Source organism: Mesoplodon bidens (assembly GCF_964165515.1).
Source record: "Mesoplodon bidens genome assembly, chromosome: 4".
Taxonomy (NCBI): Eukaryota; Metazoa; Chordata; class Mammalia; order Artiodactyla; family Ziphiidae; genus Mesoplodon; species Mesoplodon bidens.
In genome coordinates this window covers 78,863,104-78,881,912 of record NC_138160.1, presented here as the reverse complement: position 1 = coordinate 78,881,912, position 18,809 = coordinate 78,863,104, and the positions used below count along the sequence as shown (strand labels likewise).

The 18,809-nt window shown below is 36.7% G+C and overlaps 1 protein-coding gene across 30 annotated transcripts in view; it reads right to left on the bottom strand.

Annotated features, from left to right (window-relative positions):
• Nucleotides 1-18,809, bottom strand: part of LOC308615945 (uncharacterized protein) — a 639,507-nt gene that overhangs the window by 562,539 nt on the left and 58,159 nt on the right. For 14 of the 30 annotated variants that reach the window (XR_014015648.1, XR_014015649.1, XR_014015650.1 and 11 more), the window contains exon 3: nt 1,756-1,884. The exons of 13 other annotated variants lie outside the window; for them this stretch is intronic. Coding sequence is in view for 2 of the 17 variants with exons in the window: in XM_081231851.1 (XP_081087977.1) it covers nt 1,756-1,815 (60 nt within the window). In the remaining 15 variants the exon portion in view is untranslated. Of the gene's footprint in view, nt 1-1,755; nt 1,925-18,809 lie in introns of all 30 variants that reach the window. 3 more of the 30 variants (XR_014015644.1, XR_014015645.1, XR_014015646.1) reach the window with 1 other exon arrangement.

Sequence of the window (18,809 nt, the reverse complement as noted above, 5' to 3'; positions counted from 1 at the left end):
AGAAAAAAAGTGGTATTTCATAGTACAGTGCTTAGGAAATTTTGCTTTAGAGTATCTTGAGGGGAAGGAGAAAGGAAATTGGTATTTGTTTAGCTCTTGTATGCCTGGTGCTATGCTTAAAACTAAGGTTTTTATCTTGCATACAATCTACTAAGCATAGACAGATGTGTATTACTTCCTTCATTTTAAAGAAAAACAAACTAAGACAGTTGGTTTTAGATCAAACCTCTTCCAAAGGTAGAGTCAAGAACTAGAATTTGAACTGACATTTCTGGATCCCACATCCAAAACTTTTTTAGCATTGCCTCAAATGGTAACCAATATATATCTCAAAGATTAAGGAATGTTCAAGAAAAACTCAAATGACACAACCTCTCCTGGATATATTTTGGCTTCAACCCTAGTTGCTGGTACTCATAACACAATTCTCTTTGTGGTCGCCAGTCTCCAAGCTGGCTCCCAGTGGCCCCCAGGGACACTGCCTTTTGGTATTCATGCTCTGGTATTCCTCCTCCCACATTCTATCAGGATTGGTCTGTATGACCAATAAAATACAGCAGACACAATGATATGTGACTTCATAGGTTAGGTCACTCACTCTGGGAGAATCTAGCTCCCATGAGGTGAGGATACTTGAGCAATCTCATGGAGAGGCCCACATGGTGAGGAACTGCCAACAGTCATGGGAATGAGCCATCTTGGAATCAGTTCCTTCAGTACCAGTCAGGCCTTCAGATGACTGCAGTCCCAGCTGATCTCTCTCTCTTTTTTTTTTTTAACATCTTTATTGGAGTATAATTGCTTTACAATGGTGTGTTAGTTTCTGCTTTATAACAAAGTGAATCAGTTATACATATACATATGTTCCCATATCTCTTCCCTCTTGCATCTCCCTCCCTCCCACCCTCCCTATCCCACCCCTCTAGGTGGTCACAAATCACCGAGCTGATTTCCCTGTGCTATGCGGCCGCTTCCCACTAGCTATCTATTTTACGTTTGGTAGTGTATATATGTCCATGCCACTCTCTCACTTTGTCACAGCTTACCCTTCCCCCTCCTCATATCCTCAAGTCCATGCTCTAGTAGGTCTGTGTCTTTATTCCTGTCTTCCCCTAGGTTCTTCATGACCTTTTTTTTTTTTTCTTAGATTCCATATATATGTGTTAGCATACGGTATTTGTTTTTCTTTTTCTGACTTACTTCACTGTGTATGACAGACTCTAGGTCCATCTACCTCACTACAAATAACTCAATTTCATTTCTTTTTATGCCAGTTGATCTCTTAATTGCAGCTTCATGAGACACCGTGAGTCAGAGCCCCCCAGCTAATCTGCTCCCAGATTCTGACTCACAGAAACTGTAAGGTAATAACATGTTTATTGTTTTAAGCCACCAACTGTTGTAGTAACCTGTTATACGTCAATATATAACTAGTACAGGTTTCTATTACATAGATTGAAAAACAAAACACAGTAGATATTTGCCTCTGTTATATTGATATATTCCATAGCCACTTGAGGGAAGAAAAAAAAAGCAAGATTTTTGTCTCTAAATAAATAAATAAATGAAATATTTTAAAAAGATTTTTGTTATACTTTCCAAACACTGTTAACCTTTTAGTTTGCTTTATCAAGGACTGGTACTGAAAATAGAACAAAAACCACAGGGCAAGGTCACTTCAACTAAATAGTGAGGGTAAATATCTGCATGAATTTGATGTTTGAACCAGTATGACTGAAAAATAAAATAACCTACCAAGTGGGTGGGAGAAGTGGTTTTGTAAATCCAGCTCAGTGCTGTGCCAGACTCTGGCATACAGCTTCTGATGACAAACTATGTCTGCAGGCTAAAGGCGTAGTACATGTTTGCTCGCTGGTTTATCAACTAGAAAACAAGGACCATCTGTTAATTACCATCAGAAGACCTGGAGAGAGAAAATAAATGGAACTGAATTTTCCCCTGTCCAAGGTGTTTTTTTTTTTTTCTTTTTCTGTTTTTAATTTTTTTTTTTTGGTCATGGTCTGGGAAAAGAAAGCTATAATTAGGTCTAAAGAAAGTTCATTTAAATCTGTGATAACTTCTTGATCATCCATATAAAAATGTTTCCAAGAAAGGAATTAATACCTAAGTGAAATATAGCAAACAGGTCATAATGACATGATAAATTTTCACTGTATTATGGGGATACCAAATATTACCATGATACATTTATTTGTGCTTTATTTTTGCCAAGTATATTTTGTAATTATTTTTATCTACTACCTATCAAAGCAATATGGTATAATAGGTTAATACTCTAACTCACAATTGCTAAATGAGAGAACTTGGACAGGCTAGATAAGTATAAAAGTGGTTTCTGTAAACAGTAGGGCTAAACCTGGGTAATATTATCTAGCTCTTGGGTGCTTGTCTTTCGTATGGCAAGTCACAGAACAGGGGTGGAGGATGAAGGGGAAAAGAGGTGGTGAAGAGAACCACTTAAAAGTAACATCTTCCCCCTTACCCTCATCCCCAGGCATCTGGTATTCTTAAGCTCTTTCCATCCTGCTCTAAATCTTTCAAGGGATTGCAAATACTCTTGTTTGTTGTATATACCTATGACCTAAATCCAAACTGTCCACAATCCCATCCTACAAATCATTAACCTAAATGAGCCTGACCCATCATGGGCCTCCAGGTTACTGTCTAACAGGCAGGTCCATTGCCCTCTATGCAGTAAATCTCAGGCATATGAGAGAAGCAGTTTACCCAGGTCTATCTTTAACATCTGTAGGAATGGAGCAAGAACACAAATGGAGGGCCATATTTAAAAGTCACGGATCACGATAACAAACTTGTTAGCTAAAATATGTCTTATCTTCCCATCTTGACTATCTTATAACAACAAAAAATTTTTAAGTATGTGCAAAGCTATGAGTTTTATATGACTGAAAATCAGCAAAATAACAAGCACTACTAAATGTAATTATTGCACCTGTCTAAGTGATACTTGGATGAGTAATAAAGATATCTATAATTAATAAAATATTATATATTTATTCTATAAAATACATTTTTCTTGCCTTTGGCTCACCAAAATGATTAATTATGTTGTTAAATCAAGATTTTCAGGGAATTACCTGGCAGTCCAGTAGTTAGAACTTCGTGCGTTCATCGCCAAGGGCCCCGGTTCAATCCCTGGTTGGGGAACTAAGATCCCGCAAGCCGTGGCAAAACCAAAAAAGATTCTCACATAATTTGAGTTATGAGAGGAAATGCCAAATAAATGACTTTAGTGGGTTGAAATTGTTACATAGTTTTTATTCATTCCCTTTGGAAAAAACTTAGCTCTGCTGAGATAGTGACAAATGGAATTGTCAGTAAAATATTTAAAGCAACGTTCAGTTCAGAAGTGACCATTCATTTCACATATCATGCTCAAACACTGTAATGGGTTTGCATATGATAAATTATCATCTCAAAAAAATTACAAAGTATTTTAATTTCATCATATAGGTTGCTATCACATTGTGATTTTTCAGGATCTCTTAAGACAATATGTAGATTCATATAATAATTCTTAATTCTTCTGCTTTCATAGTTTTCAATTCTGGAATATTATAAAAAATTAAAAATAGCATTGTTCTTCAATTTGTTCAAATCTTTCTTTGGTCTCTAATGGTCAGAAAATAGCCTTTACAGAAGTTAGTTTGGGGATTTTTTTTTTTTTTTTGGTATGTGAATCTTCTTTGGAGTCATATGAACATTTTTATTTCTTCATTTTAATTTTATAATTTTTTTGGATTGTCACATTTGCTGCATATTGCACATGTAGTTTCTTTCTATTTATATAAACAACTTCTTTAAATTTTAAGTTTTTCAATCCTTTTAAAAGTAGCCAAATTTAGATTTTTTTCTTTAAACTTTTGCTAATATTATTAAAATAGCAAATAAATATGTGGATAGACCTACTCAAAATTAATTTCATTTTCTGCCAAAAATCACAATTCACTATTTGAGAATTTTTCAGTTATTTCACTTGACTGTCCTAGTACATTTTGAATCTTGTTTAAAACTAACTGCTTTAGCAGCATTTGATCAGCACTCCCAGTGTTTATCCATGAGTACCTATTAGGTCAAATTCTGTTTTTCTCAAGATGTTCCACCTTTGGACAGACCCTGAAAATATTGTATATAATGTTTAAACTGTTCCAAAGAATATCAACAATATCAACAGTATTGAGACCATGTCTCTTAGTAACAAATTCAAACCATGTACTGTAAATGGCATAAAGAATCCTTCTGGATTTTTCACCAAAATCACTTTTGTTCTTATCAACCATGTTACTACCAGTATCATAGTTTTGCTCTCAACAATCTTTTAAATTAGAGCCTAAAATTGAAGTTGTTTTTTCAATTCTTCCTACAAGTAAAAAGCTGTACTTTTTACAACAGGTTTGAAACCAATGAAATATTCATTAGTTTAAACTTCCTTGTTTTCTTCTCCTGGTCACTCAACATATATGTAAATAAAGGTTATTTATGTAGTAATACTTTGGATCCTGGTACAACCAAGTTGAACTGAATAATTTTTCCTTTTTAAAATTTGGGAGATGACTTTTTATCTCACTTTATTATCTCTTAAATTAATAATTTCATTTTTAACTCCCCTTACTAGAGAATTATTATTTGCTTCATTATTTTTTACCCATCTTAAGTTTTTGGTCATTCTTTCATCAAATTTTGAAATCATTTCTACAAATCCTAGACACTTGCCATTATGTTCTATAAATATTTTGCTGTTCTACCATGAAAGGCATCATTAAACTTGCCTGAATATTAGACACACAATTATTCTTTAAAGATGATTTACTTTTACTTTTATTTGTGGAATATTATTGGTTGTTTGCTCGTTGTTTGATTACTTTTTCAGTTCTAGTAATTATATCTGTACTTTTCTGTGTGCAAAGGTCATTTCATGGTATTTTAATTGAGAATTTAAGTTTATTATCACAGATACATTCATTGGCTGAAGTCTATCATAAAGATTGGTTGTGAAATATGTTAACAGTGATAACAAAATAGTTTCTAAATAGAGACTATAAAAGCCAGTTTCTACAACTTCCTTCTATTTGAAAGAAGTTTGGAATAAAATGAAATATAAAAATTCTGCCATGTTCGTGTAATAGAAAATTGTAATCATTAATTTGAAACTGAATGTGTTTTACTAGCAACATTCTCAAACTGTCAGAACGACATGGCGTCACCATTTCCAAGAACATCATTCAGTCAAATGCTCTGGAGCATTTCTTCCTGTATTTGCTGATTTCAAGACCATTTGTTTCTCTAGCTTCTAAAGGGTAGGCTAGAGTTACTTTTGTTGTTTCTGGGTTATGAAAGTGATATAAAATTGATTCTTTTTCATTCTCATTGTTTTAATTAGTAACTAAATCTTCAATTAATGAAGAATATAAAGTTGAAAGAATTTTTTTATCTGACCCACTTACATTGTAGATTTGATGAGAATAATGTTCTTGTTAATTTGCATTGTTTTGATCAGTAGTTAAATCCTAATTAAATAAGAACTTGTAATCTCTTGTTTACAAATTCTATAAGGGTCATGCTCAACAGAAGTCTGCTCACTTCCATTGTTTCTATATTTTTATTTTAATTAAGTAGAACTCTTCTTTGAAAATTTTCTACTTCTTTTTTCTTTCCAGCTTTTTTTCTTTTCTAATCTCTATTCTTGAATCCTTTATTTATATCACAATTCCCTATTCTTCACCTGTCCTCAATCTCAATGATCTAAAAGATTTAAAAGTAAAATGTTACCGTATAAAGGGTATAAAATTTGAATATATTTTAATCAAAAATGTAAAGTAAATTTAAAATGCAGAAAAATGAAAACTTTTCATGTGTTAACAGCTATTTTTCTTCTAAAATATACAAAATTATTAAAATTAGAAGGTAAAATATAAACTATAGTGAATATCAAATTATAAAGTGAAATTAAATAATGCTGGAATTTTTATTTTAATATTTGAAAATTTAATTAATCTTATTAAACATTTTTATAAAAATAAAACTATTTGCATTTCTAGCATTCAACATCCATCTAGTTGTCAATGTTAAGAACTGGTATCACACTTTAAGTATATTACATCTAGACCTAGATGCTTACAAATTTAAGAGCTATATGATTGTTTAGTATTGCAAAATATTCCTCAGCCATCATATGCAATAATTTCAAATACTAAGAATATCTGGAGTAAGTCCAGAACCATGAATTGCTTTATGTGGAGAAAAGCAAGAAAATGGATACTCAGCAGTAGTGGGAAATGAAACTTCATAATGCAAGCACCCATTGTATTCATGCTAGGAGAAGGATTTGACAAGTTAATTAATTTATCTTTTCTCTTATTTAAGTGTTCTGCTGTTCAAATCCTCCCTGGATGGTTGAAGCTTTCTCCTTTTGTTATGGTGAGGGTAGCATAATCCGTAATACTTCATAGCATTTGGATGCAACTGCTAATGAGTGTTAGGCACAAGCATGAATGTTTAGTGCCAGAAGTGTCTACTGGAACTTAATAATTTATTGTTTATGTGTTGTATACATTTGTGATTTGAGGGTCCTCTGAAGCACAGGGCCCAGAGCCTCTTTTTCCCAGATCTAAGTATGGTACTGAGCTCATCTTTCTATATTTCCTCTCCTCCTTTCTTAGTCCACTGCCTCAGTGCACATCAAAATCACAGTCCCTACTCCCAGCCCAGTTTAAGGCCCTGACTAATTAATTTACTCTTTCAGCCACTCCATGATTTGTTTAGAATTTGAACTGAAAAAGTTCTTCAGACTCTCACAAGTTGTACATTCTTTGTGAGAAGGGCAGAAGTCCCTCTAGTGAGGATGGCCTATCAAACTTTTGTACATGATGTTCCCTCACATGAAACACTGTGCTCTCCTCTCCTCAGATATTTGACTTATTTAGATCACAGCTCAATTGTAACTTCCACAAAAAAGCTTTCCTTGGCAGCCCCAATTAGTTCAAATCCCCTTTGGATATGTTTCCCTAGCATCTTGTTCTATGTAACAGAGAGAGGATTTTATATTTATTTCTGTAATTTGGTTAGCATTTGTCTCGCTCCATAGAGAGGAACTGACACTAGGACTGTGTCTGAGTGTGTTTTGGCACACCATTACATCCCCAGAGCTTAGCCCATGTTGTACACGTAGAAGACACTGAAGATTTAATTAATTGGGAGCCATTTAGCTGCATCTTACATTCTGTTTTCTTTCTTGCCTTTAGACGTTAGTCAATCATGTGGCTAAAAAAAAATCTATTTGTCTTTTAGATCTCAGCTTAATAATATCTTCTTGGGTAAGCTTTCCCACACCTAACTAATTCAAATCTCCTTGTTTTTTTATGTTGGAAAAAAGTGTAAACTCCAATTGGCCTCCCGACATGATTTCACATCATGTGCTTACCCCTGAGCACCTGTGCTCCAGTGAACTCTCCCCAAAGCTGTGAAAAATACTGTATTAAAAAGACTGGCTGTGTGGTGGGCAAAGTGCATTACAACACTCTTAGGAATATTTTCACTCGCTTAGCAAAACCTGAAGTTTGGCCACAGAGCATGGCCAATTTTAGCAATAGGTATATTTTCCCCAAATCAAATATTTTGAACACTGACTGACATGGGAACTAGGAAATACATTTTCTAATATGATCACATTTCTTTAGGTAGTTCAGGATTTATCCTCAGCACTCAGTTTTACCTGGACACCAAGCAGCCAGGGAAACACAAACAAATATTTCTGGAAAGTTTCCTGACTCCTTTTTTGCAAATTTTAACTTCATTACCATGAAATCATTTGTTTATTATAGAATGATTTTCATCCTGGTTCTGCTGAGAACTTGAAAAACTAGAGAAACCAATGAATGATGGTAAAGTGTCTCTCTCCATTTTCTCACTACTCCCAGTATTTAGTGGACACAGACCAAACTTTAATTTAGATCCCTGCCTCTTCTGCTTTCCTATACACTTCTGTAGGATATTTGGTCCCTGACTCTTTACACAATTTTCCTTGTACTTAAAAAAAAAAAAAGAGAGAGAGCAAAACTGGACTATAATAATTGGACACTGACATCACAATCCACAAAATAACTGCTGTTGAATTGAATCAGCAGTGAAAGTTCTTCACTAGATTTTTTTTTTCCCCATTTGAGTCTTCATCTATTTTAAGCAATGGCATAATGGAAATGGCAAATCAAGATGGACATAGTCAAATGGGGTACCTCATTCTCATGAGTTATTGAGTGTCCATGTGGTCTTGGGGGACTGGCTAGGTTGTCTCAAACAGCTGAACTTTCTACCCAAATTGACTGAAAGGTAGAGAAGGATTTTATTAAAAAGCATCAGAGTGTAGTCTGAAAGCATCAGACTACACTCAAACTCAAATGATCAAGCTCTGGTTCATTGGCTCAATCAGAAGCTTTACTAAGTGAGACTCAGCAGCAAAATGTGTTAATGTGTTAAAAAATAAATTAGCAAAAATATCTCATGCCAGGGCTTCCCTGGTGGCGCAGTGGTTGAGAATCCGCCTGCCGATGCAGGGGACACGGGTTTGTGCCCCGGTCCGGGAAGATCCCACATGCCGCGGAGCGGCTGGGTCCGTGAGCCATGGCCTCTGAGCCTGCGCATCTGGAGCCTGTGCTCCGCAACGGGAGAGGCCACAACAGTGAGAGGCCCACGTACGGCAAAAAAAAAAAAAAAAAATCTCATGCCAGAAGGCCTGACCTCCATTTGGAATTATTCTGGCAAAAAAAGTGTACCATCAAGTTCTGAGAAAGCGTGTATTGCACATCCTAATTCTGTGGCCTTAGAAACAGGGGAGGCAAAAGATCTACATTTTTTTCTACTCATACGGAAACAAGGCCAAAATTGCTTTGAGGTCTTTACTTCACACAAAATAGCATTAATCTTTTTTTTGAAATCAAGGTAACATGTTAGATGAGGGAGCTTAGCTCATCTGTTTTTATCCGGTAATACAATGGAAATAGAGGTCCTAATAACTGTCTATTACCTTGCTTCTAGCTATAAGAGACATACATCAGTAGTTTTATCTGCTGTAAAACAGCAGATGTTTCTCCTGAGATTCTAGCTTCTCTTTAGAGCAAACAAAGCACTTTTCTTAGTGGTTGAGAGGAGTCAAGGAAGGAGTCCTACTGAAGCCTTGTCCAATACCCAGGAGTTCCAAATAGCACTGCCATATTGCTTCCCACCTGGCCTCAACTGGGAATTGAAAGATTATTAAAATGTTTCAATCACTTTCAAGTGCAGGAATGTTTTAACTTTTTGCCTTTACATCATGTAAGTATGCTTCATGTAAGTATGCTTTTCTTTCCTTTTTTCCCCTCCTTTGGATTAGTTGTTTTTCAGTTACTTTTTAACCATGGGTAAATAAAGAAATGACTGAACTTGTTAAGTGCTTGTCCTGATATAATATGAGTAGTAAATTGAAATCTTTTCCTTTAAAATAACAAAATAAACTTTGATGATATTCTAGAGGTATAGATTGCTAAAAAGTCACTTGAGGCAAATACCAGACAATCTTTCTGCAGTATTTTCAGTTAGTGTTAACTTTAGGGATTATGGTTTTAGTAAATACTTTGCCTCCAGTGGATGATAATAACTCTGTGGCTTTCGTTAGCTATTTCATTTCTTGGCTAAAATTACTCTGAAATAAAGGAAAGTCTGTGTTTATTTTGTAACTATTTCATTAGTGGGTTATATATTGCATTGTCTCGTTGGTCAGTTTTATTAGGGGGAGACAGGAAAGTAATTTCCAAGAGATTTTATCAACTATCCATGTTTCTAAAGGTAAAGTTGGAAACAAAATTTCTTCTCCTTATCATGTTGCTTAAGCCTTATTTTTTATTCCTACCCTTTATTATTTAACTGGCCTGTTATACAAAATAGGATTGTAAGATTGTCTCATAACATTGCTATGTCCTTAAAATTTTCCATGACCCATATTTTGGATTATACCTTCAAGACTTTTAAATAGTGAATAATTTTATGCTTATCCAGGACCCAAACTTTCCATTACTGTTCCTGTTTTCTGTGTCCCAGTTCATAGGTTTTTAGCGTAAAGCAGCCATAAGAAGAAAACATATTTCAGAGGTTCTGAAAACAAGAGAGATTTGGAAACCTCAAATCCCCCCACTAGTCTTGAGCCTAGCTATAGTCTGATAGTATTAATTTATTACTGGGCCAAGGTGAGAGGGGAGGCCCAAACAACTTCCACAAGTGGTATTTCAAAGTAAAAACTTAAGACTCTCATCAGCAAAGTGAAACCAAGAACATCATTTTCACCAAAAAATAATGCCCTTCACCCTGTCCCCACAAGAGCTATTTGTCAAGAGCCATCATAAAATCATCTAGATACTGACCCTTTAACCCATGTTTCACACAAATGATTAAACCATCATTTCCTACTTTATCTAGAGCACATCCTTCCCTCTGCTTACCACCACGGCTCCACAATCACATGGGAAGTAGTGTGGGAGATGCCTGGAGGGAAGAGAGGGCAAGAGATGACACCTGTTCTACCTCCTTCCCCCAGCTACCCTTGAACAGGTTGGGCTATGTCTGAAAATTTTCCAGAGACTTCCTTCTACCATCACTATTGCCACATAGAGACTTGGTGATGGTTGGTCTGTGTGTCAACTCGGCTATGCTATAGTACAAAGTTATCTAATCAAACACTAATCTAGGTGTTGCTGTGAAAGTATTTTTGTAGATTTGGTTAATATCTACAATCAGTTGATTTTAAGTAAAGGAGATTATCCTCAATAATGTGAGTGGGTCTCATCAATTAGTTGGAAAGCCTTAAGAGCAAAAACTGAAGTTTCCGGTGGAAGAAAGAATTCTGCCTCAAGACTGAAACATCAACTCCTGACTGTGTTTCCAGCTGCCCTGCTTGTCTGCCCTACAGATTCAGGCTTGTCAGTCCCCACAGTCTCATAATTCCAATTAATTAATTAAATCCTGACTGGTACAGAACCTTATTCCATTCCTGCTCCTTCCTTATTGGGTTGTATATTGTGAATTAAGAGGAGTCATGAACAGACAAGATTATTCATGTTGGAGAACTACAGTTCTAAAAACTATGCTTAATACTCGGGAGGATTCCTGGAGGAAACCAGAACAAAGCTTTCCCCCATGTTTGACTATGTATATGTGAGGTACTACTGCATTAGATGCCTTTCCTATACCTTTGTTTGCCTTGTTTTAAATATGTTATTGTATTTGCACTACAGGCAAGGTCTCACAATTTTGCCTCAATTTTTTGGCAAATATTTACAATACAAATTAGTTATTTTTGTTATATAAACCCATAATTCTTGACAGTATGACATACATTTTGGCATCTAAATATTTCATTTTAATAGTGTTTGGGTATAGATGTATTTGATCTAATTATATTTAATTAGATCATTCAAGTTAATTGAAAATCAGTCATTCTTTTAATATGAAAAGCCATTTCCTAGAAAACTTTGCACAAACTTCAAAAACTAACTGAATTGTGAAAGTGGAAAATACTGATCAACAGGGATCTTGTAAATAATACTAGCTTTAAACAACTGAAAGATCGGATGTTTTATGAACAAAGCTGGTTTCTTGTGGCATGCTTCTAGAACCCTAAATAGGGGGAGGAAGCTATAATTTTTTTAAATTATTGTTTTGTATGAAAAAATCTGTCATGTCAGCTAACCTTCCATCATAAAATGTTTAGGAACTTCAGAAAGTACAAAGTTATACTGATAAAATTCTCTGCATTCATTCCATGATACTAAAGTTACTAATGATTCTTAGTTGAACAATCTCACTTGCTTCCCTGCTCTATATCGCATTATGAACATTCTAAATTTGCAATCATTTATAAAGAAACAGGAAAAAAAATACCAGATCCTACAAAATAGGATATGAAATTCTAATTCAATTAAAATTTAAATACATTTTTAAGTATAAAGTTCTGACTAATCTTAGAATCATCTAGGGTAACTGAATTAAATATCTCTCTTTTGAAAATAAATGTGAAACAAATGTAGTAACATACAAGACTAGAGGACTGATCTATTTACAACCATTTTACTTTTGACATGTGTTGTAAATCTGCTCTTATTTTTATTGGCATTTAGTCTTCTTTGCTTTCAGAGCCATTTTAAAAAGAGAGAGAATATATACCTAATTTCTGAGCAGGTATTGCTTATAACTGAGTCCAAAAAAAATCATATTATTTCTGATATAGGAGGCAACATATCATGTCGTTAAGGTAACCAGACCTGATATAAATCCTAGCTCCACCACTTTCCAGTTGTGAGACTGCCAAATTAGTCTAGGCTTCAGCTTCTTCATATGTAAAAATCAGGATAGTAATATCTTACTCGCCGAATCATTGTAATGACAAATAAATCTTTATACATATATATTTAAAAATAAGTAACTAGGGCTTCCCTGGTGGCGCAGTGGTTGAGAGTCTGCCTGCTGACGCAGGGGACACGGGTTCGTGCCCCGGTCCGGGAAGATCCCACATGCTGCGTAGCGGCTAGGCCCGTGAGCCATGGCCGCTGAGCCTGCGCGCCCGGAGCCTGTGCTCCGCAACGGGAGAGGCCACAACAGTGAGAGGCCCGCGTACCGCAAAAAAAAACAAAAAAACAAGTAACTATTCACACATACCCATTACATACATAAAGCATTTAACATGGTACTTGGCAAGTAGTATATGCTCAATAAATGGTAGATATCCTCCCAATTTAGAAATTGTTTGTACCCAAAATCATTAAAGTTCTATTCTGAGAAAATACATCTTCTTGTTCAATATATCTTAAAACTAAATAACATACAAAATGTCTGTTTAGCTTTAGTCATCACTGTGAAACATAAAACACAAAACTTTTTTGGTTATAAGCAACAGAAATGGACTAAAGTAGAAAATGAACTTCTGGAAGGTGTGATATACCCCCAGAAACCATGGAAAGATCAGGAATCAGGCAGTTCTGGAGGTCTAAACAGACTTTTCCTCTTCAGGATTTTTTTTTTTTTTTTTTTGTGGTACGCAGGCCTCTCACTGTTGTGGCCTCTCCCGCTGCGGAGCACAGGCTCCGGACGCGCAGGCTCAGCGGCCACGGCTCACGGACCCAGCCGCTCCACGGCATGTGGGATCTTCCCGGACCGGGGCACGAACCCGCGTCCCCTGCATCGGCAGGCAGACTCTCAACCACTGCACCACCAGGGAAGCCCCTCCTCTTCAGGATTTTGCTGCTACAACAATTCTATTCCACGTGTTTCAGTCATTCTGTCACTCATGATTCAAATTCCTAACATCTAAGCACTCTAGACTGGTTGAAGCAAAGTAGAACTTCCACAGTCACATTTGATTTGCCCCCCACAAGCAAAGTCCAAGGGCTGTTCTACAGAAAGGAGAAAGAGGTGCCAATGAGAAAACAAATGCCCTATATGTATAAAAGTATTGCCTTTTATTGTTTTTCAGAAATCACATGCCCTGATAATTCACAATAATCACACATCCTTGATAGATAATAAGGGTCAGAAACTATGTTATTTCTTTAATGCCCAATATACATAACACACTAACAGTGATAGTAGAGAACCTAGGATTCTGGGTAACTGTGCAATACTCCCAAATAAGCTGGTATCCCTGGGAAGGAGTAATGACAAATTTCCATTTCCACTTATCCAATAAGAGTGCATTGGGAAAATCTGCTCTCCTTCCCCAACCTCTTTTCCCCCCTTTACTGGTCTTTGCCACCTTGGCTTCTGAAAGTAGCAGGAATGGTGGCACTATCTTCCAGTTCCATTTTTCAGCTTGGATGAGCTTGAGAGGCAGGGAATAATGGCAGGTCCCTGAACCTCCACAAACACTCAAGCTCATTTGTTTACACTGGAGGTGTACTAGTGATGCTGATCTCATACTTCTGATGGATGGTAAAATTGATATAATATGAATACTACCCAATTTAGACTCTGTTTAGCTTCTCAACTACAGTAAAGTGGAAACTTTCCCAATAGTAACAGAGGATTAGATGGGATTTTTTCTTTTAAAAAAAGTATCATTAAGCCACTACAAGGAATTACAGTAACATATACCTACCAAGTGGTCACTTACTTGGCACTAATTTCTTTTATGTTATATATAATCCTAACAACACTGATTAATTCCTTACAAAATTTGCAGCAGATTGAAAGCCATACATTAAGAAGTTAATGGGATTAGAAAGAAAATTTTGTCAAAAGTACACTGAGAATAGCAAATAGGGGACAGAAAAGAAAAATTGCCATGAAAAGACACAAAAACCCAAAAACATCACAGCAGATGCACTACACACCTCAAAGTGTCCTGAACTATATCACATTACAGCATAATAATTGACATTTATAATGATGACCCTAAGTCCTTGGGAAGTCTATATATATCACACTACAGTACAATAATTGGTACTCATAATGATGAACCTAAGTCCTTAAGAACTCTATTTAAGATAGAAAAGACTGTGATATTTTTTAGAAACGTATGTAAGAAAAGTAATTCTTAAAAAGAGGCTGCATTTAAAGGAGGTAAACTTTGGGAATAAATATATAATATCTTAGCCCCGAAGATTCTGGATAATGCTAATGATAGTAACAATAGCAGCCAACACGGACTGGGGATTTATCACGTGCCAGACACCATGCTAACTGCTTTACTTAGATAATTTCATTTAGTCCTCATGCCAAACCCCAGGGTAGGTGCTACTATCATTCCTATCTTACAGGCAAGAAAACTAACAGAGGTTAAGTAGCTATTCAAAGTCACTTTGTTAGTAAGGATAGGTAGATGAGATTACAATAACAAACAGCTCTAAAATCTCAGTGGTTTAAGACAACAGTTTTTTTTGTGGGTTTTTTTGTGGGTTTTTTTTTTTTTTGCAGTACGCGGGCCTCTCACTGTTGTGTCCTCTCCCGTTGTGGAGCACAGGCTCCGGACGCGTAGGCTCAGCGGCCATGGCTCACAGGCCTAGCCGCTCCGCAGCATGTGGGATCTTCCCGGACCGGGGCACGAACCCGTGTCCCCTGCATCAGCAGGCAGACTCTCAACCACTGCACCACCAGGGAAGCCCCAGTTTTATTTTTCATTCATGCTACCTATCCATATGACGCGGCAAGGGCTCTGCTCTTTGTAGAATGATGGAGCATCTGCTGTCTAAAACAAAGCTAGTTGCCATGCAGGGAGAAGAGAAAGATGGTGACTTATGCCCTGGCTCCTCCCTACAAGTCATGTGGCCATGACCTATTTCTTTTTGTTTTATTTTATTTTATTTTATTTTTGGCTGGGTTGGGTCTTCATTGCTGCGCGTGGGCTTTCTCTAGTTGCGACGAGTGGGGGCATTGTGGTGCACGGGCTTCTCATTGCAGTGGCTTCTCTTGTTGCAGAGCTCAGGCTCTAGGCATGCGGGCTTCAGTAGTTGTGGCACACGGGCTCAGTAGTTGTGGTGCATGGGCTTAATTGCTCAGCGGCATGTGGGATCTTCCCCGACCAGGGCTCAAACCCATGTCCCCTGCACTGGCAGGCAGATTCTTAACCACTGCACCACCAGGGAAGCCCCATGACCTATTTCAAAGAAGAAAAATACAAACCTACCTTGTGCCCAAAGGAGGAGACCAGAATATTAGTGAATAGCCCAAGTGACTGTTAGGCACAAACACATAACTAGAAAGTTGGGGAGCAGGATTCAAACTCAGGCATCCTAAAAAAATGAGAGGTCTCTTAAGTTTTGTGTACCTACCAAGGAGAGTGAGTAGGAGAAGGCAGAAGCAGGTCACATCTTTTAGAGAGTTCCATTCTCTCTTTGCAAAAGTTTCCTTTACCAGGTCTTGCTTAAATGCTATCACATTGGAGAAATTATAAAGTTTCAAGGCAGCCTTGCCCTCAGTACAAGTCATGCGGTTAGCAGTTACATTTTAATACCAATGGAAGCAACGCAGAATAATCATTTTTATTTACTTTCTGGGGGTGAAATGCTCCTTTTGCATTGTCTAGGGATAACACAAATGGAACTCCTTTAGGAAAAGAAACTGGCTTTAGTATAATGAAGCGTTCTATAACCTTGCATGCTCAACAACAATAATCACTGACCTCCCTGGAGCATGTTTATGCTTACTTAATCTAAACAAGCTTCCTTATCAAGTAATTTGTGCTTGAAAGTAAGCAAATGAGGTTTGATTCCTTCTTTGTCTTTTGATAGTTTGCATTGGATCTTACTGGTTTAGATTTCAAAATAGTTTTTCTGCACTTTTCCCTTGGTAGCCTCTAATGAACATGCCCAAGTTTATACTTTACTGATTTGCAGAAGTGTGTTGGACGTTTACATATCTTCTGCATGACTCCAACGTAGGGAAATATTCTTTACAAATTTCTTGCAGAAGAAAAGAAAGATTAGCAAGGGGACTAAGTGCATAGATACCTACTTTTTCCACAGGGCAAACTAAGGGAGGCTACACAGTACCAGCAACTAAATAACTTGGAGTAAACTTAAATAATTAATTTGGTTTTTATACTGACTTCAGGGCTTTTCGAAACATGTATGTGGTTTTCCTTTCTATACAAAATAAATGTAGCCTAAATAAAATTTAACATAAAATTTTGTAAACTTAGGAAAGTGAGACATTCCACATTTTGTGGCTCAGCTTACATAGTCTGTGATCCATGTAAACAAATAAAATTAGTGCCTTAATCTCTAACCAGAGTCAAAAATTTAAGCTCTAGTCTAATTCTATTATGACTGAAGTAAATGCTAAGAGGGGACCTACTATTTTTATATCGTGTTTTCTTAGTATTTACAATAGCAACAAGCATACAGATCTTTTATCTGGTGCCCCAAAGAAAACATTTATTGACTCATAATAATAACACCAAGTGTTACATAACTACAAATTATTTTTAATATCAGCAATATCTTTAAGAACTATGAAAAAATGTGACCACAGTACATAAAAGTTAAGGAATTTATTACCACTGAAAATGGGTCAGTTAAGTTATAAAAAGGTCTGAGGAGGACCTCTTACTCTCTTAGCAAAGGATTTACTTTGAGCCTAATTGACAGGAGATGAGAAAATGTTAAAGAAGGATCTTGCTTAAGAAATAAAATACAAATAGAGAAAAAGAAAAACAAAAAAGTGTTGTCTTTTGGGACCTATCCCTTAATCAACCCTTAGGATCTGCTCTTTGATAACATTTTGACCTTGGAATTAGTGCTTATCTACAGTAAGGAACATATTCCTCCCATTCCAACTATACTCATTAGGGAATTTAAAAGTTTTGAATTTTGCATATCAATATTTGTCAGAGGGACTTCCTTGATGGCACAGTGGTTAAGAATCTGCCTGCCAATGCAGGGGACACGGGTTCATGTCCTAGTCCAGGAAGATCCCACATGCTGAGGAGCAACTAAGCCTGTGCACCACAACTACTGAGCCCACGCACCTAGAGCCCATGAGCCACAACTACTGAGCCTGAGCGCCTAGAGCCCATGCTCTGCAACAAGATAAGCCACCTCAATGAGAAGCCCGCACATTGCAACAAAGAGTAGCCCCACCTCGTTGCAACTAGAGAAAGCCAGCGCACAGCGACAAAGACCCAATGCAGCCAAAAATAAATAAATAAATAAATTTATTAAAACAAAAAATATTTGTCAGAGGTCCAGCCCTGGAAGAACTGTAGCACAGGTTAAAACAGCTAAATCAAATCACCTCTCAACTCGCAGAGAATATCACCACTTGCTCTCATTAAAGTTTTGCATTACCAAGGACACTCCCTAATAATTTTTTTTTTAATTTTTTTTTATTAGTTTCTGCTTTATAACAAAGTGAATCAGTCATACATATACATCTGTTCCCACATCCCTTCCCTCATGTATCTCCCTCCCTCCCACCCTCCCCATCCCACCCCTCCAGGCGGTCACAAAGCACCGAGCTGATCTCCCTGTGCTCTGCGGCTGCTTCCCACTATCTATCTACCTTACGTTTGGTAGTGTATATATTTCCATGCCTCTCTTTCGCTTTGTCACAGCTTACCCTTCCCCCTCCCCATATCCTCAAGTCCATTCTCAAGTAGGTCTGTGTCTTTATTCCCGTTTTACCCCTAGGTTCTTCATGACATTTTTTTTTAATTCCATATATATGTGTTAGCATACGGTATTTGTCTTTCTCTTTCTGACTTACTTCACTCTGTATGACAGACTCTAGGTCTATCCACCTCATTACAAATAGCTCAGTTTTGTTTCTTTTTATGGCTGAGTAATATTCCACTGTATATATGTGCCACATCTTCTTTATCCATTCATCCGATGATGGACACTTAAGTTGTTTCCAGCTCCGGGCTATTGTGAATAGAGCTGCAATGAACATTTTGGTACATGTCTCTTTTGGAATTATGGTTTTCTCAGGGTATATGCCTAGTAGTGAGATTGCTGGGTCATATGGTAGTTCTATTTTTAGTTTTTTAAGGAACCTCCATACTGTTCTCCATAGTGGCTGTACCAATTCACATTCCCACCAGCAGTGCAAGAGTGTTCCCTTTTCTCCACACCCTCTCCAGCATTTATTGTTTCTAGATTTCTTGATGATGGCCATTCTGACTGGTGTGAGATGATATCTCATTGTAGTTTTGATTTGCATTTCTCTAATGATTAATGATGTTGAGCATTCTTTCATGTGTTTGTTGGCAGTCTGTATATCTTCTGTGGAGAAATGCCTATTTAAGTCTTCTG